The sequence below is a fragment of the Micromesistius poutassou genome, assembly GCF_964030765.1.
Source record: "Micromesistius poutassou genome assembly, chromosome: 11".
NCBI classification, from domain to species: Eukaryota; Metazoa; Chordata; class Actinopteri; order Gadiformes; family Gadidae; genus Micromesistius; species Micromesistius poutassou.
In genome coordinates, this window is record NC_140281.1 from 7393012 (window position 1) to 7419375 (window position 26364).

At 51.2% G+C, this 26364-nt stretch overlaps 1 protein-coding gene across 1 annotated transcript in view; it reads right to left on the bottom strand.

The window, feature by feature from the left end:
- LOC311355154 (E3 ubiquitin-protein ligase HECW1-like) overlaps positions 1–26364 on the bottom strand; it is a gene marked incomplete at both ends in the record, with an annotated part of 58011 nt that overhangs the window by 24600 nt on the left and 7047 nt on the right. The window contains 8 exons of the mRNA XM_084474879.1: positions 34–413; positions 501–670; positions 977–2364; positions 2464–2564; positions 8238–8380; positions 9079–9248; positions 10382–10454; positions 11610–11704. Coding sequence (XP_084331005.1) covers positions 34–413; positions 501–670; positions 977–2364; positions 2464–2564; positions 8238–8380; positions 9079–9248; positions 10382–10454; positions 11610–11704 — 2520 coding nt within the window. The remainder of the gene's footprint in view (positions 1–33; positions 414–500; positions 671–976; positions 2365–2463; positions 2565–8237; positions 8381–9078; positions 9249–10381; positions 10455–11609; positions 11705–26364) is intronic.

Below are 26364 nucleotides of genomic sequence, written 5' to 3' on the forward strand. Positions count from 1 at the left end.
ACACACACACACACACACACCGCAGGGCCTCACCGATGGCGTCCTGCTCGCCGGACCCCCCTGGGGGCCCCCCGCCCTCTGCTCCCGACCCCTCGGGCCCCCAGTGGGCGTTCCAGGCTCTGCCCGCCCCCCGCTGGCCGCCGGCGGAGGAGCCGTCGGGGTCCGGGGCCCTCTCAAAGGCGCTGTTCTCCTCGTCCTCCTCGTCCTGGGAGGAGAACACGGCGCTGCCGGAGCGCCGCGTGCTGTCCACCGACGAGAGCCGCTGGCTGCAGAACCTCCCCCGGCCGTCGTAGCCCGAGTGGCTGTAGCAGGACGTGCTGTAGCAGGACGCGCTGTAGCAGGACGTGCTGTAGCAGGACGTGCTGCGGCAGGAGGTGCTGTGGCTGTGGCAGGACGTGCTTTGGCAGGACGTGCTTTGGCAGGAGCCCTCGCACACGTCGCATTCGTGCTCACCGGGAGCGTGACATGTGCCGCCGCCGCCGCCACCGCCGCCGCCATGCCGCCGCCCCCCCCTGCGGCCGGCGTCCCCCTCCTCGCCTCCCCCGTCCCGCCCCCCCGGGTCTCCCCCGCCCCTCTCGCCCTCCAGGAGGTGGTTGAGCTCCGACAGCCGCTCGATGGACAGACTGCGGGGCAGGGTGCGGTGGCAGCAGGAACCGGCACACTCTGGGACCTGGGGCGGGACAGGGAGGGGGTCATGGAGGGGGTCATGGAGGGGGTCATGGAGGGGGTCGCCACACATGGAAGGACATGCAGTCAACACTCTGTGGTCCCCTTCCTGGGGTCTTTTGACCGGCCTCGGGGGTCCCTCATAAACTACAGTTTATAAGGCCGACCAGTAGACATTTATTTGTATTGTTTTCTATTTGTAACCGTCTCATACGATGTGCAGCTACACTAACTAACTACCTAAGGTAATGAGCAGAGGTCTGACCACAACCACTAAGGTAATGAGCAGAGGTCTGCTGGCCACACCCACCTGAGTAGGAGACAGAGTATCTTCCTCATCAGCATCCTCCTCCTCTAGCTCTCGGGCAGGTTTGAGCTCCAGCGAGACACAAGTCGCATCTTCTGCAGTGGCGTTCGGGAGGGTGGCACTCTCCACGTCCTCCCTGTTCTCTGAATCCTCTTCCTCCTCCTCCTCCTCCTCCTCCTCCTCGTCCTCCTGGCTGGGGTCTCTGTTCTGGGCAGAAGGCAGACTATGGAGGAGATGATGGATTCGGATGTAATGGGACCGAGGTGTTTCTGGTTGCCCACAGGTTGCTGCGATGACGGTCTCCAGCTCAGATACAGGGAGAGAGCAGGGGCGTTTCTGAGGTGGGGAGGGGCCCGCTGGGGAGGGGCCCAGGCAGCTGCAAACCTCTGGAGGAGGGCCTGGACAGGTGCAGGAGCGAGGGCTGCAGTCCCCCAATCCCCCCTCCTGAATCTCTTCCATTCCGTCCTGCTCTCTTTCTCCAGCAGCGCTCAGTGCTCCCTCTCCTCCCGTCCCCAAGAGGTCGTCCTCAGAGTCAGGGTCCATCAGAGGGGGCGCTTCCACCGCAGGCACTGCGTCCTCCGCTGACTCGGGAGTTTGACCTACGTCAGCCTCGGCTTCTCCTTCCTCTGCCATCGCCGTCCCCTCTGTGGCGTCTCCAGAACTTCCAGAATCCTCCTCCTCCTGCACCTCAGCTCCTTCCTGTTCTGCTCCTCCCTCCACCTGGGTGAGGACCTCCGGGGGGACAGGCTGGCTCTCTGCTCCTCCCTCCACCTGGGTGAGGACCTCCGGGGGGACAGGCTGGCTCTCTGCTCCTCCCTCCACCTGGGTGAGGACCTCCGGGGGGACAGGCTGGGTCTCTGCTCCTCCCTCCACCTGGGTGAGGACCTCCGGGTGGACAGGCTGGCTCTCTGCTCCTCCCTCCACCTCGGTGAGGACCTCCGGGGGGACAGGCTGGGTCTCTGCTCCTCCCTCCACCTGGGTGAGGACCTCCGGGGGGACAGGCTGGGTCTCTGCTCCTCCCTCCACCTGGGTGAGGACCTCCGGGGGGACAGGCTGGCTCTCTGCTCCTCCCTCCACCTGGGTGAGGACCTCCGGGGGCACCAGCCGGGTCTGTGCGGCTCTGTCCTCAGCAGTGCTGCCCTCCTCAGACCCAGCCTCCTCCTTCTCCTCTAGAGGAGCAGCTTCTCCAGAGACACGGAGGTCCAGCGCTGGCGGCGTCAGGGGGCTGCAGAGCTCTGGGCTGGGCGGTGCTTCATCTAGAGGTAACTCTGGCATATCATCCCCCAGGCTCAGCGTGTCAGCGTCCTCCACATCACTGGGGTCCTCCGCCTCCACCCAGGCCTCCCCGTGCTGGCAGACCGACTCCAAGGCTTGGGAAACCTCCTCATCATCTGACAGGAGAAGAGTCCAATGAGGCTCAACACAGTGAACACCTAATGTGTAACAGTATATTTAATGTCGTACTAAAGCAATCCAATGCTCCGCCCCACCTGAATAAATGCAGGTGGTCAGCTCAAAGCGGAACTGCAGCTGGCCGCTGACCTGCTCTGTGGGGAGTCTGCGGCCCAGAGGGTAGCTCACCAGCCGGTCCCTGGGGCCCGAGGAGGTGTGGAGAGAGGACAACATGCTGTCAGTCATTCATGAATTTATATACAAATATCTACTAACTATAAATCCTGTGAACCATGGCCAAATAGACCCATATTTGGCCAATTATCTATCTGCAAATTTCCCCAACACATTATTCTATCAAGATATAATCATTGGCATTGAATATTTGTATGTTATATTAGTTCCAATGTGTTTCTACTCTGTTGTAGTGGGGCGGCATTAGCTCAGGAGGTAGAGTGGGTTGGCTGGTAACCGCAAGGTTGCTGGTTCAATCCCCGGCTCCTCCTAGCTGAGTGTCGTGGCTCCTGATGAGCTGGCTGTCGCCCTGTGTGGTTGACTCCGCCATCGGTGTGTGAATGAGTGAATGTCAGTCAACACTGTAAAGCGCTTTGGATAAAAGCGCTATATAAATGAGGACCATTTAGTATATACTACAAAGAATAGTTAAGCTTTATTATTCTCTACAAACTTTTGGACCTATCTCCTTCCTCAAATTTTCACCTAGAGACTCCATTCCAATTTTAAAATGTTCAGATTGGCTTGGAATCGCGCAGTTCTTTTCAGATTTTTTAAATATTTTATACTTTAAGATATTCTACTTTTAAAATACTATTTTTTACAATGGAAGTCAATGGGAGGACGGTGGAGCTGTCTGCCAATTCTCTGACACTTAATTACAGACTTCATAACTTGGTCAATATTTTATCGTTAACCTTCGTTCAAAGGTTTAACAAATCAAGACACTTCTCCAATAATCTGAAAACAGAATTTTGATTATCTTTATACTTTTTTTCATTTTTCACCCGCCTGGTTTTCAGTTGGTCTCATTGATTTACGCTGAGGTTAAAGCACGAGGATGTCCAAGCAGTGTTGCCAGATTGGGCAGTATTTTTCCGCTCATTTGGACTACTTTTTACTTCAGGCAGCGTTGCCAGATTGGGCGATTTTTCCTGCATAATTGGACTACTTTTAATCCCGTTGGAAAAATGGAAAAATTAGCATTAGGCAAGTACATACAAATTCGGCTAGTTTAAAAAAAATACCATACCATTCCTTGGCCAGAGCCTACAGTAGTTTAGGCATCGATGGAGAGAGGAGAAGGAGAGCCATCCGCAGTACCACGGAAGCGGCAGAAAGGGCCTCAAGATGGCTGTGGCTCAAAAGAGGAGATCCATGGAGTCATGGTAGCTAGCTAGCTGTCTGGACACAAGCCGGGACTTGATCAACCCCGGCTGGGTCACCTGGAGGAGGGAGTATGATAGTTGAAAGACCCGAAACGTCCGGTGAATCCAGGAACATCACTGATGATGTGTCCAGACTAGGCATCAGTAGATGTATGTACACAGCGAATACCCTGAGAGATCAGTGACAGCCAGGAAAGACTGGATGACAACCATGAAGAGTGTGGTGACTACTGGAGAGTCAGTGACAGCTCGGAGAGACGGCAACCGGGGCAGAACGGGTCGGCAACCCAATCTGCATCCTCTGAGAGGAGGAACCCAACCAAGCTACGATGAACTTAATGGAAAAATACCCCCAGGGGTGCCCGAGAGGGGGGGAGGATGAGCACCCCAGTCGGACGGACACAACGGTTACAGACCCAGGCAACGGACAATCGACTATGAGCAAGACGTGTACATGCGGCAAAGTCTGCAAGAACATCCATGGCTTGAAGATCCACAGAGCGAGGATGAAGTGCCCGTTGTGCAGAAACAACACAACGCACAGGTGTTACACCTGGTGAGACGCAGGAGGTGCCAGGCCCGGAGTCACCCCACAGTGCCCAGAACCTCCATGTGTTGCAAACTAATCCCTCGAGCATCAAGTCTGACAGGAGGCGGATCAAATGGCCTGCAGCTAGCATGACCTCGCTCTGGAAGCAATTCGACGACGATGTCGACCAAATTCTGGAGGCAATGGTGAAGGGAGACGCCAACGGGAAGCTACAAGCTATGACAGCAGTCATTGTCAGCATCGCAGCAGAAAGGTTTGGCGAGGAGGAGAAGAAAAGCTCCGGAACAACTTACTCAAAGAATCAAAGAGCTGTAAGGATCCACAACATCAGGCAGGAGATGAAAGCACTGAAGTCCCAGTACAAGGCGGCAGGACAAGAGGAACGCATTGGCCTGGCCCAGCTAATGTGCATCCTTCGGAAAAAGATCAGAGTTCTCCGCCGTGCAGAGTGGCATCGGAGGCGGCGACGCGAGAGGGCACGTAAGCGTGCTGCTTTCATCGCTAACCCCTTCAAGTTCATGAAGGATTTGCTGGGGCAGAAGCGGAGTGGCAAACTGGTCTCCTCGCAGGAAGTCATAGACCAACATCTGAAGCAGACGTACAGCGACCCCGCAAGAGAGCAGGAGCTGGGAGAGTGCAACATCCTCATAGACCCCCCTGAACCAGAAGTGCAGTTCGACATGTCGGAGCTGCAGCTAAAGGAAGTCAGGGAGGTTGTCCGCAGGGCAAGGGCGAGCTCTGCTCCAGGACTGAGTGGCACTTCATACAAAGTGTACAAGAACTGTCCCAAACTCCTGCTGCGTCTGTGGACAATCCTGCGAGTCTTCTGGAGAAGGGGAAGGATCCCTGAACAATGGAGAGTGGCTGAAGGGGTATGGATCCCAAAGGAGGAAAACTCCACTCAGCTAGACCAGTTCCGCATCAGCTCCCTGCTGTGTGTTGAGGCAAAGTTTTTCTTCAGTGCTGTTTCCAAGCGGCTGTGTACCTACCTGGCAAAGAACACCTACATCGATACATCTGTCCAGAAAGGTGTCATTTCAGGAATTTCAGGATGTATGGAACATACCGGTGTGGTGACACAGCTTATTCGTGAGGCCAGAGAGAACAAGGGTAACCTATCAGTGCTGTGGCTTGACCTGGCAAATGCATTCGGCTCCATTCCACACAAGCTTGTCCAGCTCACTCTGACGAAACATCATGTACCCAGCAGATGCAGAGACCTCTTTGCTGATTATTACAGCAATTTCAGGATGAGGGTCTCTTCAGAAGCAATAACATCCAGTTGGCACAAGGTGGAGATCGGCATCATCACAGGGTGTACTGTCTCTGTGACACTGTTCTCGCTAGCCATGAACATGCTCACAAAATCTGCTGAGCCAGAGTGCAGAGGGCCCCGCACGAACTCCGGACAACGGCAACCACCCATCAGGGCATTCATGGATGACCTCACAGTCACGACAGAATCAGTCCCAGGCTGCCGTTGGATTCTGAAGGGACTTGAAAAGCTGGTGGCGTGGGCTCGGATGCGTTTCAAACCCGCCAAATCAAGATCTATGGTGCTGAGGAAAGGGAAGGTGGAAGACAAGTTCCGGTTCACCATCTCAGGCACAGCCATTCCATCGATCTCAGAGAAGCCTGTCAAGAGCTTAGGGAAGGTTTTTGACTGCTCTCTGAGAGACCCAACATCTATCCAGTCGACATGCACTGAGTTGGATGGCTGGCTGAAATCCGTGGACAAGTCGGGCCTACCGGGGAAGTTTAAAGCCTGGGTATACCAGCACGGCATTCTTCCCAGGATCCTGTGGCCCCTCCTGGTCTACTCCGTCCCCATCTCGACAGTTGAGTCCTTAGAGAGGAAGGTCAGCAGCCACCTCCGGAGATGGCTTGGACTGCCAAAGAGCCTGAGCAGCATCGCTCTCTACGGTAACAGCAACAAACTGCAACTGCCCTTCAAATCCTTGGAGGAGGAATTCAAGGTCACCAGAGCCAGAGAAGTGGTTCAGTACAGGGACTCAAGTGATCCGAAGGTGGCTAAGGCAGGGATCCAAGTGAGGACTGGCAGGAAATGGAGGGCAGAGGAAGCGCTTGAAGAGGCAGATGCAAGGCTCCGGCACAGGTGCCTGGTTGGAGTGGTCACACGAGGCCGAGCTGGGCTAGGATCTTTTTCATCTCCCCAGCTGAACACCAAGGGGAAGGACGGGCGACGTCTTGTCCAGGATGAGGTGAGAGCAACAGTGGAGGAGACGAGAACCTGCAAGGCTGTGGGAATGAAGCAACAGGGTGCTTGGACAATCTGCACACATGGGGCATAGCAGAGACACCAGCATGCCCACTGTGCTCCAAGCGAGGAACCCTGGAACACATCCTCAGTTGCTGTACAAGGGCACTTGGAGATGGACGGTACAGGTGGAGGCATGACCAAGTCCTTAAGACCATCGCGGAAGCCATTACCGCAGGACTGGCATGGGCTAAACAGTTCCGCCCCTCCAATAAAACCATTGCCTTTGTCAGAGCTGGGGACAAGCCCACCACGGCCAGAAGAACATCATCTGCAGGCATCCTGACGTCTGCAAGAGACTGGCAGTTGTTGGTGGACCTTGAAAGACAGCTGAAGTTCCCCAGCCATATTGCAGCTACCATCCTGCGACCAGACATTGTCCTCGTGTCTGAGTCCACCAAACAAGCAGTGCTACTGGAGCTGACAGTCCCGTGGGAAGATCGCTTGGAAGAAGCCTTTGAGAGGAAGCTCTCCAAGTACGCAGGACTGGTCAGCGACTGCCAGCTGGCTGGTTGGAGAGCAAGGTGTTTCCCTGTGGAGGTTGGTTGCAGAGGATTTGCAGCCCGTTCCTTGGCCAGAGCCTACAGTAGTTTAGGCATCGATGGAGAGAGGAGAAGGAGCCGTCTGGACACAAGCCGGGACTTGATCAACCCCGGCTGGGTCACCTGGAGGAGGGCGTATGATAGTTGAAAGACCCGAAACGTCCGGTGAATCCAGGAACATCACTGATGATGTGTCCAGACTAGGCATCAGTAGATGTATGTACACAGTCATATGGCATGTTGTTTGTGCAGCTAGTAACCACTTTTACTTCAGCTACTACTACTACTACTACTACTACTACTACTTCAGCTACTACTACTTCAGCTACTACTTCCGTTACTGCTACTACCACAGCTAGTACCACTACTACTACTATCTTCCAGCTTTGACAGTATTACAGTTTACTTTTGTATTACAGCTTTTGTAACAATGTATTTCAGCAATTTGCTTCTTCAGGTAATGCAATTCAGCGTCAGTTTTCGATTTCAGCTTCCAGGTTTTTCAGCAGTGCAATGCAATACATTTGACCTTTCCGATTTTTCAGCAGTGCAGGGAAATACATTTGACCTTTCAGATTCTTCATTTCAATTAATTTTTTTTTTCATTTTTAGCAATGCTTTGTGCTTTTCATTCTGCTGTCACTTTATTTGTTTCCAACCATTTACATTTTTTTTTAATGGTGTGCATATTTACATTGTTTACTCAATTTAGACTTTTGAACTTTTGTTCAAATACCTTCACTTGATTTAAGACATTTAACATTTCTTTATGTCTTAAACTATGTGTCTTTATTGAAACATATTTTCAACCTCACTTTGCACTACAGCACTCACCGCATTTTCTGCAGGAAATGCATTTTCTAGTAATTAATGTTATCTGTAACTTCATGAGGAATGAACGGTCTGCAAGATGAGGTGTCATTGAGTTTTAATATTGGTGGTCATGATAGCGGAGTGATCAGTGAACTCTTCAGATGAAGGCTAGTTCCTCCATAACTGATCAGTGAACTCTTCAGATGAAGGCTAGTTCCTCCATAACTAATCAGTGAACTCTTCAGATGAAGGCTAGTTCCTCCAGGAGCTCTGATCTCATACTGACCCGATGGCGTTCTTCTCCAGCAACCTCTGCACGGGGACACAGAGTTTGCCCAGGAAGCGTTTGATGATCGGTCGACTTTTGGCAAACTTGTCCTTGACTTCGATCTCCAGCACGTCGGTGGGCAGCGACAGGAAGCTGAACCTCTGGGTGAGGAGGAGAGGGAGAGCGGTGTGTTGTGTCAGGGGTTGGGTGTCTCTGAGAACAGGGGTCTGGGTCATATGGACGCCTCCTTGTTCCCATTATGAACACAAAAAAACAATCAAATCAACAGAAGAACGAGAAGAAAGCAAACTGATACTGGGTTGAGCTGATACTGGGTTGACTTGATTTCATTGAAATAGTGATGTTTACTGAGAGCACTACTCTCACTGTGTAGATCTTCAGAATATTATAACTTCTTATAAGTAGGACAATATTAATAACACCAATGATATCCAACTTTCTCAATCCAACTTTTCCAACACACTATGGGGTGCCTGCATTATGACTTATAGAGCAGTGTTTGTAAGTGCACTGTGTTTGTGTCTGATTGATACATTTGCACATGAAGTCGTATTCATTACCCTAATTTTCTGTCTCAGATTAAATAAAATATATCTTATTCAAATTGACAGTCACACAGGCACAGACACACTTTGATGCCCAAACTGCCATGGCTTTCTTAGGGAACATCCAGTCACTGAATATAATCAGTTCACTTAAGTCCTGCGATGCTAGGTGCAAAACATCGAGGAGCTAGAGAGTTAGAATGAGAGTGAGAGAGTGAGAGTGAGAGTGAGAGTGAGAGTGAGAGAGAGAGAGAGAGAGAGAGAGAGAGAGAGAGAGAGTAAGGTCCCCTCACCTCTCTGCTCCACTGAGGGTTGACCGTGTTGCAGCTGATGGCCGAGCGTTTGTCCTGGCCGTGGTGTGGCAGGGAGGGGAAGGCGCTGTGCTTTCCGGGCTGAACAGAGAGCTTCAGGTATGGGTCGGGGTTGAAGAACATCCCCTTCTTCAGCCCCAGGGCCTGGACGTCTGGCAACAGGGACCAGGAATATAGAGTCAGGAGGGTGGGGAGACAGATAATAGATATATAATCATATAAATATTGATTTATATGCAGCTTTAGGTAGCTTATAGCTATAAGGCCTATCGTTATACAATATAGGTTATATTAACGGGAGACTATTTCTAAAATAATAAACAAAATGTAGAAAGAAAATGGGAAGTGAATGATGAGGACAAGAGAGACACAAGAGGCACATGAGAGAGACACACGAGTGAGACACGAGAGACACAAGAGAGACACGAGAGAGAGACACGAGCGAGAGACACAAGAGAGACACGAGCGAGAGACACGAGCGAGAGACACGAGAGAGAGACACGAGAGAGAGACACGAGCGAGAGAGACACGAGGGAGACACGAGAGAGAGACACAGAGAGAGAGAGACACAGAGAGAGACACGAGAGAGAGAAACGAGAGACACGAGAGAGAGAGAGACACAAGAGAGACAGGAGAGAGAGGAGAGAGAGAGATACAGAGAGAGACATACGAGAGACACGAGAGAAACACGAGAGAGAGAGACACGAGAGAGACACGAGAGAGACACGAGAGAGACGCGAGAGAGACACAGATAGACGCGAGAGACACAAGAGAGACATGAGTGACACGAGAGAGAGAGACACAGAGAGAGAGACACACAGAGAGAGACATGAGAGACACGAGAGAGAGAGACACAGAGAGACATGAGAGAGACACGAGAGAGAGAGACACAGAGAGACATGAGAGAGACGAGAGAGACACGAGAGAGAGACACAAGAGAGACACGAGAGAGAGAGACACAGAGAGGAGACACAGAGAGAGACAGAGAGAGAGACAGAGAGAGAGACACGAGAGAGAGAGACACGAGAGAGAGAGACACAGAGAGAGACAGAGAGAGAGACACAGAGAGAGAGAGACACAGAGACACAGAGAGAGAGACACAGAGAGAGACACAGAGAGAGACACGAGAAAGACATGAGAGAGACACGAGAGAGAGACAAGAGAGAGATATGAGAGAGACATGAGAGAGACAGGAGAAAGACAGGAGAGAGACATGAGAGAGACAAGAGAGACATGAGCGAGAGACACGAGAGACATGAGAGACACGAGAGAGACATGAGCCCACCTGATAGCGAGAAGTTTATGAGTCTGCGGCCGCCGAGTCCATGGTGGGCTTCTGGACTCACCACTGGCTTCACCTGGGGAGAGACAAGACCTGGTGAGACACCTGGGGAGAGACAAGACCTGGTGAGACACCTGGGGAGAGACAAGACCTGGTGAGACACCTGGGGAGAGACAAGACTTTGGTGAGACACCTGGGGAGAGACAAGACTGGGAGAGACACACAGGGAGAGACACCTGGAGAGAGACCTGGGGAGAGACACCTGGGAGAGACCTGGGGAGAGTGGGAGCACTGGTGCTTGCTTAGGCCCCAGAAGGCTACAAAGTAATGGGTTCGGCTAACCCTTAACTAACTCAGAAGGTTACAAAGTAAAGGGTTAGGCTAACCCTAAACGTACCCTAACCTAACCTAGAAGGTTACAAAGTAAAGGGTTAAGTTAACCCTAAACGTACCCTAACCTAACCTAGAAGGTTACAAAGTAAAGGGTTAAGTTAACCCTAAACGTACCCTAACCTAACCTAGAAGGTTACAAAGTAAAGCCATGCGATACTAAGCCAATCATCTCTTCCCAGCTGGGTTGCTGGAGGAGGACAGCGATGAAGGTGATGAAGGTGACTGAGCTGTGGTTACCCAGGCTCTCCAGCGCAGTAGGGGCCACCTCTTCATCCTCTTCTCACAAAGGGGCCACAGCGGATGACATATGCCCTCCATGACTCACAAGAAGCTTCTTAAACTCCCTATGCACCACCTCCTCTTCCTCTGCAGCCTCTTCTCTCTATCGTCCCGTTTCTGATTTAAACTATTCAACCCAACATCTCACCTGTCCATTCTCTATTCACAGAAAAAGGGTAGAGAATCAGTTCTCTCTCACCCTTCTATTCTCTCTCTCCCTCTCTATCCTTCCCTCTCTCCCTCCCTATTGATCCAGGGGTTATTTTTAAACCTCTGCCTGCGGGTTGTGGATCATGTTCAGGACTCCTCAGTGAACCACGAAGTGAACGGAAGTCCTGCAGTAACCTGAGAGTAACCTCCACCCAGGGCCAGAGAGGAGCAACCTCCACCCAGGGCCAGAGAGGAGCAACCTCCATCCAGAGAGGAGCTGCTCCAGGGGGTGGTGTTCTCCGCCCTCTCTGTTCAGTGGGTGGGGTTCTCCGCCTTCGCCGTTCAGGGGGTGGGGTTCTCCGCCCTCTCTATTGAGTTGGTGGGGGTCTCCATCCGAGCCTTAACTCACAGGTGCAGCGGTGCTGGTGATGGTGAGGGTGGGGGTGGTGGCTCGCAGGGCGCCCGTCCCACCATGGTAGTACCTGAAGCACAGGGGGCCCCCCGCTGAGAGGGGAGAGGGAGGAGAGAGGGAGGGAGGGAGAGAGGAGAGAAGGAGGGAGGAGAGAGGTAAGAGAGGGAGGAGAGGTGGAGGGAGAGAGGAGAGAGGGCGGGAGAGAGGAAGGAGAGAGGGGGAGAGAGGGAGGGAGGGGGAGAGGGAGGAGGGAGGGGAGAGGAAGTAGGGAGGGGGAGAGGGAGGGAGGAGAGAGAGAGAAAAAGGGAGGAGAGGGAGGAAGGGAGAGAGGGAGAGAGAGGAAAGAGGGAGGAGAGAGGGAGGGGAGAGGGAGGAGAGTGTGAGGGAGGGAGAAGAGGGAGGGAGGGAGGCGAAAGGGAGGGGAGGGAGGAAGAGAGGAGATGGGGGAGGAAGAGAGAAGGAGGGAGGAGAGAGGGAGAGAGAGAGAAGTCCATTATAACCAGCAGTACTATGGGAGTACCTGAAGGACAACAAGCTTTCTTTCCTTATTCTCTAGCTTTGAGCACTTTCAAATTTGTTTTTAAATAATCCCATCCTTCCCAATGTTGCACCTTGTGATATCAATCACATGATCAAACTGATTCAGATTCAGATTGTTTTCTTCCGTTTAGATAAAGGGCGAGCTAGATAACTAACATGGACTGCGGAAAGGACAAGACAGCCTGGGCCGGGGGGGCGTGTCGGTGTGGAGGAGGGTGAAGGAAAGAGCAGATAAACAGAGGAGGAAACACATAAAGCTGTGACAGTGATTTAACACCGAGTCAAACCACCGAAGAGGCCATATATTTTCTATGTTTCAACTGGGAGCACATTAGGTGTCTTCAATGAATCTTGACACACACACACACACACACACACACACACACACACACACACACAGTAGATATCCACTAGCTTAAGTGTCAATTTCCCCCATGCGTCTTTATCCCTGTTTCCTATCTCTCCACCCCCTCGCTCTCAGCTCCTCTCTCCTCTCTGAGTGCCATGGTTCTCCCTCTCTGTCTCCCCGGTCTCTACCATCTCTACCCTCATCACCTGGTGCTGCCCAGTGGGCCAGCAGCAGGAGCAGTATCAACCACACCACCACTTTGATGACGGGATGTGCACCACCTCCGGTGAGACTACCTAACATTAACCTTCTCCCCATCAGATGGTCCACCACCCATACTGCTCTGGGTTTATTTGTGGGGGATAAAGATCTTTACTTTCACAGAACAGGAGGAAGCAACAAACCAACATATAGAATCTTTACTAATCTTTAAACTGGGTTGTTAGGACTCTGCATGGACAGGGTAAGGATGAGGGATAATCTGTGTCTTGTGAGCAAATGAACCTGAACACATAATCTGCAACATACTTATTACTGGTTCGTAAAGCCTTTGAATCATTTGCATTTCCATCCGGATGCCGGACAATATGGAGTTCCCTGGGAAAGGTTTATACATTCTATTTGAAAATATTTTATTTCTTAAATAAACAAGAATTATATATTTTGATGTGTGTGTTTAAAATGTTAAATGATTATGTTTGGAGGAAAAAGGAAAAATAGTAATTAGCAATTTTTTTTTTCAAATAACAGTCACATCAACTGAGCCAATCAGGGTGACGCCTAAAGGGCAATTCATTGATGGCCGCGAGTCTATCGGTGTGGGGCAGGGACACCTGCTTATTATTATAATACTTCAGGACCTCAAGACACAGGATTCCAGCCCCAGATGGATTCAGACCAGTACTGGTGTTGTACTCATTCTTCCCACATGTCGTCAGTTGAGGAAATCAAGCCTTCTTAGAAATACAACAGAACCTTCTCAGAGTTTGAATCTGTCATTTATTGACGGTTTTCTAGCCAGGGATTTTAGGAAGACACTACAAACAAATGAGCTAGGTAACATTTACATGCATGTGAGGGACTGGCGTGGTCACCCCACGTATTAGGGATACGGACAACCAGATTTGAGAGTGTGGGCCAAAAACGAGGGCAATGGTGTTAGGACAAAAAAAGTGTTATTTACTCCAAATCAAAGTTTTATTTACTCCAAACCAAGGTCCAAAAATAAATAAACAAATCCATTAGTTACAAAAATAAAGCAATGTTCCAAAAAGAAACAACTGTTTGAATCAATCAGCAGCAATAAGCCTAGCATAGCCTAACAAAACATACCATGTGCTCTAGTTCTGGCCTCTCGTCAAGCCAGCACCTTCCCCCCAGCCACAAAATGAGACTCCCCTTAAATAAGCCAATCAGTCCCAGGTGGACTGATTGGGCCACACCAATAACAAGGGGAACTTCCCTGGCCAAGGCTGGGTTAACCTTCTGCCCCCTAGTGCTCCAGAAGTCCAAATACCACATTAAATATGATGTGAGGGGAGGGAAGAGACTCCAACACAGAGCCTCTAACCCATAGTTCATGATGGACTGACTCCGACGACTCATCATGGGTGGACATACTCCAAAAAATAGGTTCTAATTCCGGTTGACAGAACCTCTACCCCATAGTTATTGGTGGTTAGACTCCAACGCTTCATTATCTCCAGCAACGGTTATTTACAGGAACAGTAAAAAAGGTGTCATTTCAGAAAAGGTGCCAGGAACATCCAATGGGGGGGCAGGCACACACTACGATCCATTAGGGCCACACTTTTCTTCGTCATCGTCTTGATGCCATGACCACCGAGCTCCCCTAGTACCTGCCTCGGGTCGTCCTTCCAGCACCTACTGCTGTAGGAGTGCTCCTCCTCCCATTAACCGATGTAGCACTCCTCTCCATCGCTGACGCCGTTGTTGTCACTGTCCGTGTAGTCGTTCCTCCATTTGACCTCTCGTCTCTGCCCCTTGTCTCTCCAGTTTCTCAAATGGCGTCAAAATCCCACCGCTGCCACCAAATGTGAGGGACCAGTGTGGTCACCCCACATATTAGGGATACGGACAACCAGATTTGAGAGTGTGGGCCAAAAACAAGGGCAATGGTGTTAGGACAAAAAAGTTCCCTGGGCAGACATTATATACATGAAAAAATATTGCACTAGATCTTAATGTTGCTGGTTTAACAAAAGGATTGATTGATGTATAAAAGAGTGTCTAAGTTTGTTGCGGTTGAAAGATGGAACTCTAAACCTGTTTGAAGGCAGTAGCTGATATTCTTGGTGTAGAATGTGTGAGATGTCAGTGGAAATATATCTGGCCAACCTGAGCATGCTTTTGGTTGTGGGCCTCCTGGAAGAGGTGTACTACAGGCAGTCCAATAATCTTTGAACAGATTTTGATTTGATGCTGAAATTTTGCCTTAACTTTAACAGAAAGGCTACTCTGCCAGACTGTGCTGCAGTAAAGCATAACACTCTGAATCACAGATGTAAAGAACAGAGAGATTATTTGGGTGCTATCTCCAAATGATCTTAATCTCCACAGGAAATAGATACGCTGTTGTATCTTTTTACAGGTAAATTCTATATGATGGGTCCATGATAGATTTTGGTCTATCATGACACCCAGGTATTTGTAAGTTGGGACTTGACTGATTTCTGAATTGTGGCTCTTCACTGGGGGCAGTTGGAGATTGGATGGTTTTCCAAGAATGATTTCCTCAGTCTTCACCGTGTTAATAATGAGGGAGTTATTATCACACCATTGAATTAACCAATCCACATTGCCCTGGTACAGTGTATGATCCTCAGATTGGGTGAATAGGGTGGAGTCATCAGAGTATTTTAAAAGATACTGATTTGGCACATTGGTGGTGCAGTCTGAGGTGTACAGGGTAAACAACACAGGGGAGCTTATACAGCCCTGGGGTACTCCAACATCCTTTCCAGTTGAACTGCGGCAGAGTAGTCAACTGATGTTGATGAGTATATTTAAGTTTTTACTTATTCCTGTATATATTTAACAAAAAAAATTGGAATAGTGCCTAAAGAAAACCCTCCAATTTATTTATTTAAGGGTGGGGGTGTTACATGGTAGTACTATATTGTACTGACTTTTGTGTTTGCACTAATATCTTGTTTTTGCCTTGCTCCTGCATCAAATCACCTCCTGGAGGCGGAGCATTCTGACTACGAGGTGCTGACTGGCTCTCCCTGATTGTTGGCTCCGCCCCCACTCATATAAAGCCCAGTGGAAGATGGCGTCTCTCTCTCTCTCTCTCTCTCTCTCTCTCTCTCTCTCTCTCTCTCTCCTATTGAGCACAGATGCTGGTACACCTGTACATTGGTTACTCTATGTTAAACCTTGTAAATCATTACTGAATGCTTTCAACACCTTACCTTTGTTACTTTTATTTTCGCCTCGGTGGTTACTTTCCTCACTTTAAGTATAGGATCAGTTAGGGTAGTGAGTTAGCTTACCCGGAAGACGCACTGTTTTTGCGAGTTGTGCGTCAGGCTCGGGAGAAAGGTAAGGTGCTCCACCCAGCTAGTGAGCGTGAGGGTTTTTCTTTATCGTTTTTCCTTGCCTGTCATGTGGTAACCACCTTGGTCGTTCTGTTGATGGGTTTTTTTTCCAGTCGATCGTTCCTCTCATGTGGAACCAAAATATCTTTGTTTCAACAAGTAAAGACGTTTGACTTTCCCCTTAAACCCTGTCGTCAGACTCTTTATGTTGGGTTGTCCGAATCTGAAACTTAATAATTTTAGATAGGAGTATGTCTGGCTGAATGGTGTTAAATGCAGATGAAAAATCAAGAAGAAAAAAAAAGAAAAAGAGCCCTGTGTTACGGCTGCCGTCTAATGTGTATTCATTGTGTTTTGAGTGATTCTGCCCGTTCTCTATCGTGTTCGAGACTGACTCTCCACTACATATTCCATATGTATGGGAACTGACCCCCACGGGGGCAGTAGACGTGGATACTCTTTAAGACACATTCACCTGTAGTGGCCACGCCCTGATTAGCAATCAGTGGGGTAACTTAAGCCCCACCCCAGCATGGCCACATTGATCTTTTGATTTCCACGAGCAGCAGACGTGTTGTTATCAGAAGCAGTTAGACAAAGCATCAGCAAAACGTGTGTTGGCTACGTAGACTTTGGTCCACTTACTGTGGTAAGAAGGAGAGTAGGTCTGGAGTAGGCTCCTCTCTGGACGCTTCGTGAGTCCCGTTCACACGTTAAAAGCTGGAAGAATAATAGTGGCGCTGAAATCTGCCCGATGGAGGACACGCCAGCTATTTTTTCTTTTCCTTCATCTGGTGAAAAGCCGAGCCCTGTGCAAAGCTGACCTAGTCGGCGGAGCGCTTGGCCGGTTATCGCAACCACCGGCTTGGTACCTGACGGGCCATACCTCTGTTCAAATCCGACCACGTCGGAGGAGACTTGGGTCGGCCGCTGGGCCATTGCCGACGTTGGGAAGCCGACCTCGCTGTGAACACCATAAACAAAGAAAGGGATTCCAGCGTGTAGTAGTCTACCATCTCGACTTCCTCGTTGACGAAGGCAACGTCAGCGTGGGGGAGGGGCGCTGGTGCTACAATTGGGCAAGCTGCACTGCGCCCTAGCAGGCAGCAAGAGGGCAGTGTTGCCAAAAGGTTGGCGAGCTCACAGGGTGTGAGAGCATTTAATAAATAATAAAGCAAACAACATGGCCAGTCCAGGGGCCCACACTTGTCTGGGCTGTGGGGTAAGAATGCCTGTAGAGGACGGCCATGACCGATGCATGACTTGCTTGGGGTCGGACCATGCACGCATGGCCGGTCAAGACCCAGCAGCATGCATGAATTGCTTTATCCTGCCAGCCAGAGTAAGGGAGGCCAGGGCCCGGTCGTTTTCTCTTGAACCCAGAGCGTACACTGCGCAGCAGCATCCGGCCAAACGGCTCAGATATGTAGCTTGGGACGACCAGGTGACTGTGCCACCCCCGGCGGTCACAACAAGGGCCCAGGCGACATCACGACTCCCCGCTCCCACCTTAGTTGTAGGACAGGAGGAGGAGTATATGGAAGAGATTTCTGAGGAGGAGGATGATGTTGACATTTTGGGGTTTGACCTCCCCTCTGGCCAGGGGCAGGCAGAGGTGACACAGGTGGAGGAGGGGCAAGAGCAGCTTCCTCCCCCCATACACAATCTAATTGCCCGGGCCGCTCATGCGTTAGACATAGAGCTGCCGACAGGGCAAACCCGAAAGACCTCCCGGTTCGATGACGAAGGGGACCAGCCACGCCCCCTCACGATACCTCTGCTCTCTGATGTAGAGGACCTGGTGCTGGAGCAGTTCTCAAAACCAGCCGACGCCCATCGCTGGTCAGGGCTAACTAGGCGGCTGGCAGGTGTGGAGGGTCGTGAGAGGATTGGCTGTGGCCAGGCTCCTCCCATGGACCAGGCCTTAGGGGCCTTAGTCTCCCCCACCTCGTCGGTTTTGGGGAAGCCAAGTTGCCCAAGCAGGAACACAAGGGCTATGGATTCCAATCTCATCAGAGTACATGGAGTCTTGGCGATTCAGGGTCAGCTGGTTAACACAGGGGCTATCCTTGCCCTGTATCAGAACCATCTGACCAGGCAGCTGGGGAGCGGAGCCCCCGCCCCCCATCTAGTGGCTGAGCTACAGCAGGTGTCTTCGCTCCTGGCAAAGTCTTTGAAGGAGCAAGCGGTGGCAGCTGGTAGAGCTTTAACCTCACTTTGGGTGGCAAGGCGCCACCTCCGGTTGTCTCAGTCGCAGCTACAGACAGACGATCAAAGCTGTTTGCTCAGGCTGCCGGTGGTACCATCTGCAATGTTTGGGCCAGGCGCAACGGCAATGCTCGAGCAGGCCCGAGATGCCCGCAGGTGTGCTCGGGAGATGTCGGGGGTCCTCCAAAGCAACCGCAGTAGATGGGTCTCCGGGGCACCTCGGGCTATGCCTCGGGCTGCGGCCCCCCAACCAACGCAGGCAGCTCCAGATGACCTGAGGGTCCAGCTGGACACTGCACGCCGGAGCAGGGCCGGACGGGGCCGGCGTATGGGGCGGGGCCGTGGCAGAGGCCGAGGGCCTCGTGCGGCCCCGCCTCGCTCCTGACAGTTTGGGGGACCCAGCCCCCTCTTGCCGGCTCCTGGGACAGAGGACGTCCTGGGAGACAATTGGGGCGGACCCCTGGGTGGTTTTGACCATGACTCAGGGGTATCGGCTGCAGTTCCTGCGCGCTCCCCCACGGACACGGTCTGTCACCTTCACAGTGGTGGCAGACTCACAGCACAGAGGGATTCTGGCTGCGGAAATCGACACTCTGCTGGCGAAGAGAGCCATCAGAGTGGTGCCGCAGACCAATCAGCAGGCTGGGGTGTTTTCCCGTTACTTTCTCATCCCCAAAAAGGATGGGAGGCTGAGACCGATTTTGGACTTGCGGGGACTCAACACATTTTTGAGGCCCCTGCGTTGCAAGATGTTGACGGTACCGAGGGTCCGTCAGTCCATCCTCCAAGGCGACTGGGTTGCCACAATCGACCTGGAGGACGCTTATTTTCAGATTCCAATATGGGAGGGACACAGACGATACCTCAGGTTCGCCTTCAACGGCAGAACGTTTGAGTTCTGTGTCCTCCCTTTCGGCGTTTCCCTAGCCCCCCGCACGTTTACGAGGTGCATGGACGCAGTCCTGGCACCTCTGCGGCGGGAGGGCATCCGCATCCTGAATTATTTGGACGACTGGCTCGTATGTGCTTGCTCAGAGGGGCAGTGCAGCAGCAGCGTGGCTCGGCTCCTGCAGCATATGGAGCACCTGGGCCTGCGCCTCAACAGGAAGAAGAGCAAGCTCCAGCCGTCACAGTCCACAGAGTTCCTGGGCATGTGTTTGGATGCCAGGGCAGGGACGATGTCCCTTACGCCGGTGAGACAGGCCGCTCTCAGGGCTTGCTTGTCTCAGTTTCGGCTGGGGGCCAAGGTGCCCTGGTGGTTGTGCCTCCGCCTTCTGGGGCTGATGGCTTCCACAGTGCATGTCGTGCCCTTGGCTCTCCTGAATATGCGGCCAGTCCAGCGCTGCCTCCTGGGGCTAGGCCTTTGTCCACAGAGAGACCTGCTGACCATGGTGTCGGTGACACGCAGACTGCGATTGGCCCTCCGCTGGTGGGAGCAACCGGCTACTCTGACAAGGGGCAATACACTGGGGCCAGTACTGCGCCGCCAAGTGGTGTCCTCCGACGCCTCCCTGACAGGCTGGGGAGCGGTCCACGAGGGTGTAGGCGTCAGTGGCCATTGGCACGGACCGTGGTTGATGCAGCACATCAACCTCCTGGAACTGAGAGCAATATATCTGGCTCTTCTACGCTTCCGGTCATTGTTGAGGAACCGGCATGTCCTGGTGAGGACAGACAGCACGGTGGCTGCGGCGTATGTCAACAGGCAGGGGGGCTTGGGCTCCCCTCGCCTTTGCAGACTGGCACGGACAATGTGGGAGTGGGCGCACCCCCGATTCAAGTCCCTGAGGGCAATGTATGTGCCAGGTCTGACGAACGTGGCGGCGGATCGACTCTCCAGAGGGGGACCCCTCACAGGAGAATGGAGGCTGCACCCTCAGGTGGTGCAAGAAATCTGGAGCCGGTTCGGTACCGCCGTAGCCGATCTGTTCGCTTCGAGAGAGACAACGCATTGTCCTCTCTTCTTCTCCATGGGGAGGGACGATCCCCCCCTGGGCACAGATGCAATGGCACATCAGTGGCCGCAGGGCCTCCTCTACGCCTTCCCTCCCTTCGTCCTCCTACACCCGCTCCTGCAGAGAGTCCAGGTCGAGGAGGTGAGCCTCATCCTGGTGGCCCCCAATTGGCCCCAGATGACGTGGTTCTCGGCAATTGCACCCCTTCTTCAAGGGCAACCGTGGGAGCTCCCGGTGCGGCGGGACCTCCTGTCTCAAGCCCTCGGGACGCTCTTCCATCCCTTCCCCCAGGGACTCAGGCTCTGGGCCTGGCCCCTGAGAGGGCCGAGTTTCTAGCCATGGGATTGGCCCCGTCGGTGGTTGATACTTTGCAGGGAGCCCGGGCTCCATCGACAAGGACGGCATATGCGTACCGATGGGAAGCGTTCCGGGTGTGGTGCAATATGAGACGGTTGGATCCCCTCTCTTGTGGGGCTCGTGACATCCTCCAGTGCCTCCAGGAAATGTTGGAGGCAGGCAAGTCTCCTACGACTTTGAGGGGAATGGTGGCAGCCATAAAGGCGGCCCGCGTTGGGCCTCGGAAATTAACAGAAGGTTGTTGTGACCTTATTAACCATTTTCTTAAAGGGGCTCGTAGGGTTCATCCCTCGCGGGGTAGACAGCCAGCCCCCCCTTGGGATTTAGAGGTGGTGCTGTCGGCCTTGCGGCACGAGCCATTTGAGCCCCTGGAAACTGTGGGGCTGCAATGGCTTTCTCTAAAGACGGCATTTTTGCTGGCAATCGTGACAGCTAAGAGGATAGGCGAGCTGCATGCCCTGTCTGTGCATGAGGAGTGCTGCCGCTTCCTGCCTGACGATGCTGGGGTGGTGCTGCGGCCGAACCCTGCTTTCCACCCTAAGGTCTGGTCAGGGTCCCTAGCCAGTCAGTCCTTTGAACTGCACCCTTTCAACCCTCCACAGGGCGGTGAGACGGGGTTGAGCGGGCAGTCTTTATTGTGCCCTGTTAGGGCTTTGAAGAGTGTACAAACGTACATTTGGCGGACCGAAGACCACAGATTGACAGACCAGCTCTTCGTCTGTTATAGACGCAACTGCCTCGGGCAACCAGTCTCTAAGGCTAGACTTTCCCATTGGGCGGTGGACACGATCCAAGAGGCGTATGCACAAGCAGGCAGGCCAGCCCCGACAGGGGTGCGGGCGCACTCAACACGGAGCCTCGCTACCTCATGGGCTTTGTGGCGAGGTGCCCCTCTATCAGAGATCTGTACGGCGGCCTCATGGTCGACCCCCTCCACTTTTGCCAAGTTTTACTGTGTGAATGTGGCAGCCAATACCCCATTCACGGAGCGTGTGCTGGGCTCTACGCGGTAGTACTGTGCATGCGGTACTTACTGTACCTACTATGCCTCTGAGACCTCGGCTCCCTAAGGATAGCCTTGGTTGGGAGTGATGTCGGGTCATTTTCAGCTAGCCTGGCATTTGCAGGCTAGATGACAATTTTATGTACCGGTCGACTGGCCTTAGCGTCTGGCGGGGCCAGCTGGGCCTAGGTAGCGTCTTGCACCTAGGCCACGAGTCTAGTTGACTGGCCTTAGCGTCTGGCGGGGCCAGCTGGGCCTAGGTAGCGTCTTGCACCTAGGCCACAAGTAAAGTTAAATCCTTGGGCGAGTGTTAGTTTGGAGCACTTATAGGCTCTGATGCATTGAAGTTAAACTGCCTCAGGCTGCCGCAGGGGCAGCTGGTCTGCTTATTTCCTCGCGGTGTGTCTTACAGCATTCCCATACATATGGAATATGTAGTGGAGAGTCAGTCTCGAACACGATAGAGAACGTAGGGTTACACTGTAACCAAGGTTCTCTGAGTGGAGAGACTGACTCTCCACCAGAGCCGCTCCGAAATTCGTTCCAATCAAATTTAATCAATGTGGCCATTTTGGGGTGGGGCTTAAGTTACCCCACTGATTGCTAATCAGGGCGTGGCCACTACAGGTGAATGTGTCTTAAAGAGTATCCACGTCTACTGCCCCCGTGGGGGTCAGTTCCCATACATATGGAATATGTAGTGGAGAGTCAGTCTCTCCACTCAGAGAACCTGGGTTACAGTGTAACCCTACATTATGCAAATCCAGCTGTGTGATTCCCTGTCGAGGATTGGTCCTTCTACTTCCTGTTTGCTGTTTGCTGACATCTGATTGGTGTGGCTGTGATTCCGGCGGCTGTGAACCATTGATCAGTTCGCCTCGCTGTTGTTGCATACTCCTTGTTTTAGGTTAGAGAATTTAGAGTGTTTATATCTTAGTATTGCCTGGCTGTTGTCTGAGTGGTTTCAGCCAGTGCTTTTGTAATCTTTGTGGCCTGTTTAGTTTGTATAGTGTACCAAGAGTTGGACACTCTTTTGTTTGAGACCTTTTTAAGCTGCAGAATAACTGCTGGTTTGTTTTTTGTTCACTATTTTGTAAGCTTATGGGTGCTGATCTCTTTTTGTTCTTTAGTGTCATTCAGTCAACTTCATCTTGTGTACTAGTTATTTGTCAGCACCTGTATAGCCTCTTTTTGTTATATTTCCTTGTGCAAGTGCACTCTCCTTAGTTAATTATCCATCTGATTTTAACCTGAACCTGTCAATTGTCGCATTCCATCTAATTTCCAATCCCAATTGTATGTTACTGCTCTCCAAAACGAGCCGGGTCATAACATAAATGGGGGCTCGTCCGGGATATGAAATGAAAATTGTACATTGGTAATTGTAAATTGACATTGGAATCGGGTCTGTCAGTGTTTAGTTAATTGGTGAGAGTTTGCTGAACTCATTAGTGGATTCAGCTGTCTGCTTGAGTGAGTGCTGCTGGCTACTGAGCACCATGGCAGAAAAGTTTAATTTGGATACATTTGTAGAACATCCTGCTGTTGAACAAGTATATAGTTGTAGGAAGGATGATTTAGTGGAGATAGCTACTCACTTCAATATTCCATTTGTCAGGTCCATGCTTAAAAAATAAATTAGAGAACAAGTGATTAGTGGATTGGTGGAACAGGGTGTGATTACTCTGACTGAACAGTTGGAGTCTGTGTCTCTTCCCAGTTCCTCAGCAGAAGCAGAGAGTGGTCCAAGTACTGAGACACCCTCAGACTCTGGGAAAGTCTACCAGGCAGGTGAGCGAGGGAAGACCCAGTTTACTATGCCTAAGTATAATCCTTCCCCACAGAGCAGTACTGGCAATATCGAGGCACAGCTTAAAGTCTGTCTGGCTCGGCTGCAACTGGAAGCTCATGAGCGGGAGATGCAATCCCAGCTCCAGCTCAAGTTGGAAATAAGAAAAGCTGAACTTCAGGCTGAGACTGAGAAGGCAGTGAGACTGAGACAACTCGAGCTTGAGGCTTCTGAAACAGGGCGGAGTGCTCCTAGAGGCTCAGGTATGTCACCACCTTGTTGCATGTGGCTTTAGTACCTGTATTTCGGGATAATGAAGTTGACTCCTATTTCAATGTGTTTGATAGGATAGCGGCTGCTTTACAATGGCCACCTGAAATATGGACGCTTCTGCTTCAGTGTAAAATGCATGGTAAAGCTCAGGATGCTATGGCCGCACTCCCTGTTGAAGATAGCTTAAATTATGAAACTGTTAAGACGGCTATCTTAAGAGCATATGAACTTGTGCCTGAAGCGTACCGACAGAAGTTTTGAGGTCACAAGAAAACTTCTGCTCAGACCTATGTTGAGTTTGCTTGTGAGAAGGAAACTCTATTTGACAAATGGTGTGCAACATGTAAAGTTGGTGATTTCAATGCGTTGAGAGAGCTGATCCTGTTAGAGGACTTTAAGAAGTGTTTGTCTGAGCGTATTGTTGTGTACCTGAATGAACAGAAAGCAGGTACACTTTCTGCTGCCGTACTGGCTGATGAGTATGTGTTAACCCATAAATCTGCTTTCTCTCCAGTCTCTGCTGTTTCACGTCCCTCTTCTCCTCCCAGATCCTCTAACCCATGTGGGCCAAAAGAGGAAAGGGAATGTTATTATTGCCACCAGGTCGGCCATGTCATTGCAAATTGCTTGACACTAAAACGCAGAGAGCAGTCCTCACGCTCTTTTCAAACAAAAGGGGTAGGATTGATTAAAGCAGATCATGGGGTGAACAGTGACTCATCTGATCAGAAAATTGATGACTGTTTTAAGCTATTCGTATTTGATGCCTTTGTGTCATTGACTGGTGAGTCAGCTGATAGACACTCCTACGGGCTTTGCGAGATACTGCTTGCTCTTAATCTGTTATTCTGGCATCAGCTCTGTCTTTTTCTGATAACTCTGCTTGTCATTACCGTTCAGTTCTTAGAGGAGTTGAAATGGGTTACGTGCCACGGCCAGTGCACCGCGTCCATATTCAGTCCTCCCTTGTTACTGGATTCTTCCCAGTAGTAGTTTGTACTGAACTGCCAATCCCCGGTATCGTACTCCTGATGGGGAACGATATTGCAGGAGGTAAGGTAACGCCCACACTAGAAGTTCTAGATCAACCCCAGTGTGATGGGATCCAGACATCAGATCAGACACCTCCGAATGTATTTCCAGCCTGAGCTGTAACTTGTGCTCGCTCCCATGAAATTAGCCCAGATGATCGTGAAGTTTCGTTGTCCGACAGTTTATGCATGTCAGTTTTTTCAGGTGACAAAGAGGAGAAAGAGGCTGAGAGTTTCTTATTGCCTGTTCAGGATGAGTCTGCTGAGCAAGCGCTCCCGACTAGCCCGGAACTGCCGTTAGCCGGAGGTGCGGCATTTCCAGTCAACCGAGCATGCTTGAGCCAGATGCAGAAAGCAGACCCGACAATGCAAGAGTGCTTTGCCAAGGTGGTGAGTAATGACAAAGCAAGGGATGAAAAAGTGGCATATATTATGGATAGTGAGATGCTGTTACGTAAATGGTCTTCCTTCGTAACTGGTGATTCTGATTGTGATTCTGTTTACCAGATAGTTGTTCCTGCAGTATGCCGCCAGAATGTGATGTCAGTGGCTCATAAGAGTAAGTGGGCAGGACATTTGGGCATAACCAAAACATATCAAGCCATCCTCTGACATTTCTATTGGCCAGGTCTAAAGTCTGACATTGCTAAACATTGCCGTGTTTGCCATGTGTGTCAGGTTGTCGGGAAACCTAACCAGATTGTCCCTCCTGCACCATTACACCCCATTCCTGTGATAGCAGAGCCATTTGAGCGAGTGATTATTGACTGTGTTGGCCCTCTACCTCGAACTAAAAGTGGAAATCAGTATATGTTATGTGCACCGCCACTCGTTACCCAGAGGCTATTCCACTCCGTTCGATAACCGCTAGTGCCGTAGTGAAGGCTATACTTAAAATTTTTTTCTACTTTTGGATTACCGCAGGTGATCCAGACAGACCAGGCCTCTAATTTTAAGTCTGGTCTCTTCAGACAGGTACTCAAGAGCTTGAGTGTGCATCAAATCATGTCTTCTGCATACCAACCCCAATTGCAAGGAGCTTTAGAGCGCTGGCATCAGACGCTAAAGTCGATGCTCAGAAAGTACTGTGTCGAGACTGAGAAACAGTGGGAGGAGGGAGTCCCCTTTGTCTTGTTTGCTGCCCGTGACGCCGTGCAGGAATCGATTGGCTTTAGTTCTGCACAGCTTGTTTTCGGCCACACACCTCGTGGGCCGCTTAAGTCACTGCACAAACAGTTCTTGTCTTGTGAGTCTGCCCCCAAAAAGCATGCGTTAGACTACGTCACCCAGTTCCGTGAGCACCTTCAACGAGTTAATGCCCTCGCTAAAGCTACCCTTAGTGACTCACAATCCGTCATGAAGCGCTACTACGATCATTCCGCTGTATCTCGCAGTTTTGAGGTAGGTGATAAAGTTCTGGTGTTGCTGCCCATCATCAGTTCCGTTTTCGCTGCTAAATTCTCCGGTCCGTATGCCGTTAAAGAGCGTCTTAGCGACACTGATTATGTACTCTGTACTCCAGACAGAAGGCGTAAGACTAAAGTCTGTCACATAAACATGTTGAAACGTTACCAGTCCTGCTGGGACAATGTTAGCTCTGCTGTTACCTCGCCCTTAGTAGCTGAACCGTCAGATGTTAAAGCTGCTGCTCTCATTGTGACAGAACCTGTGGGCGCTCCCCACGGAG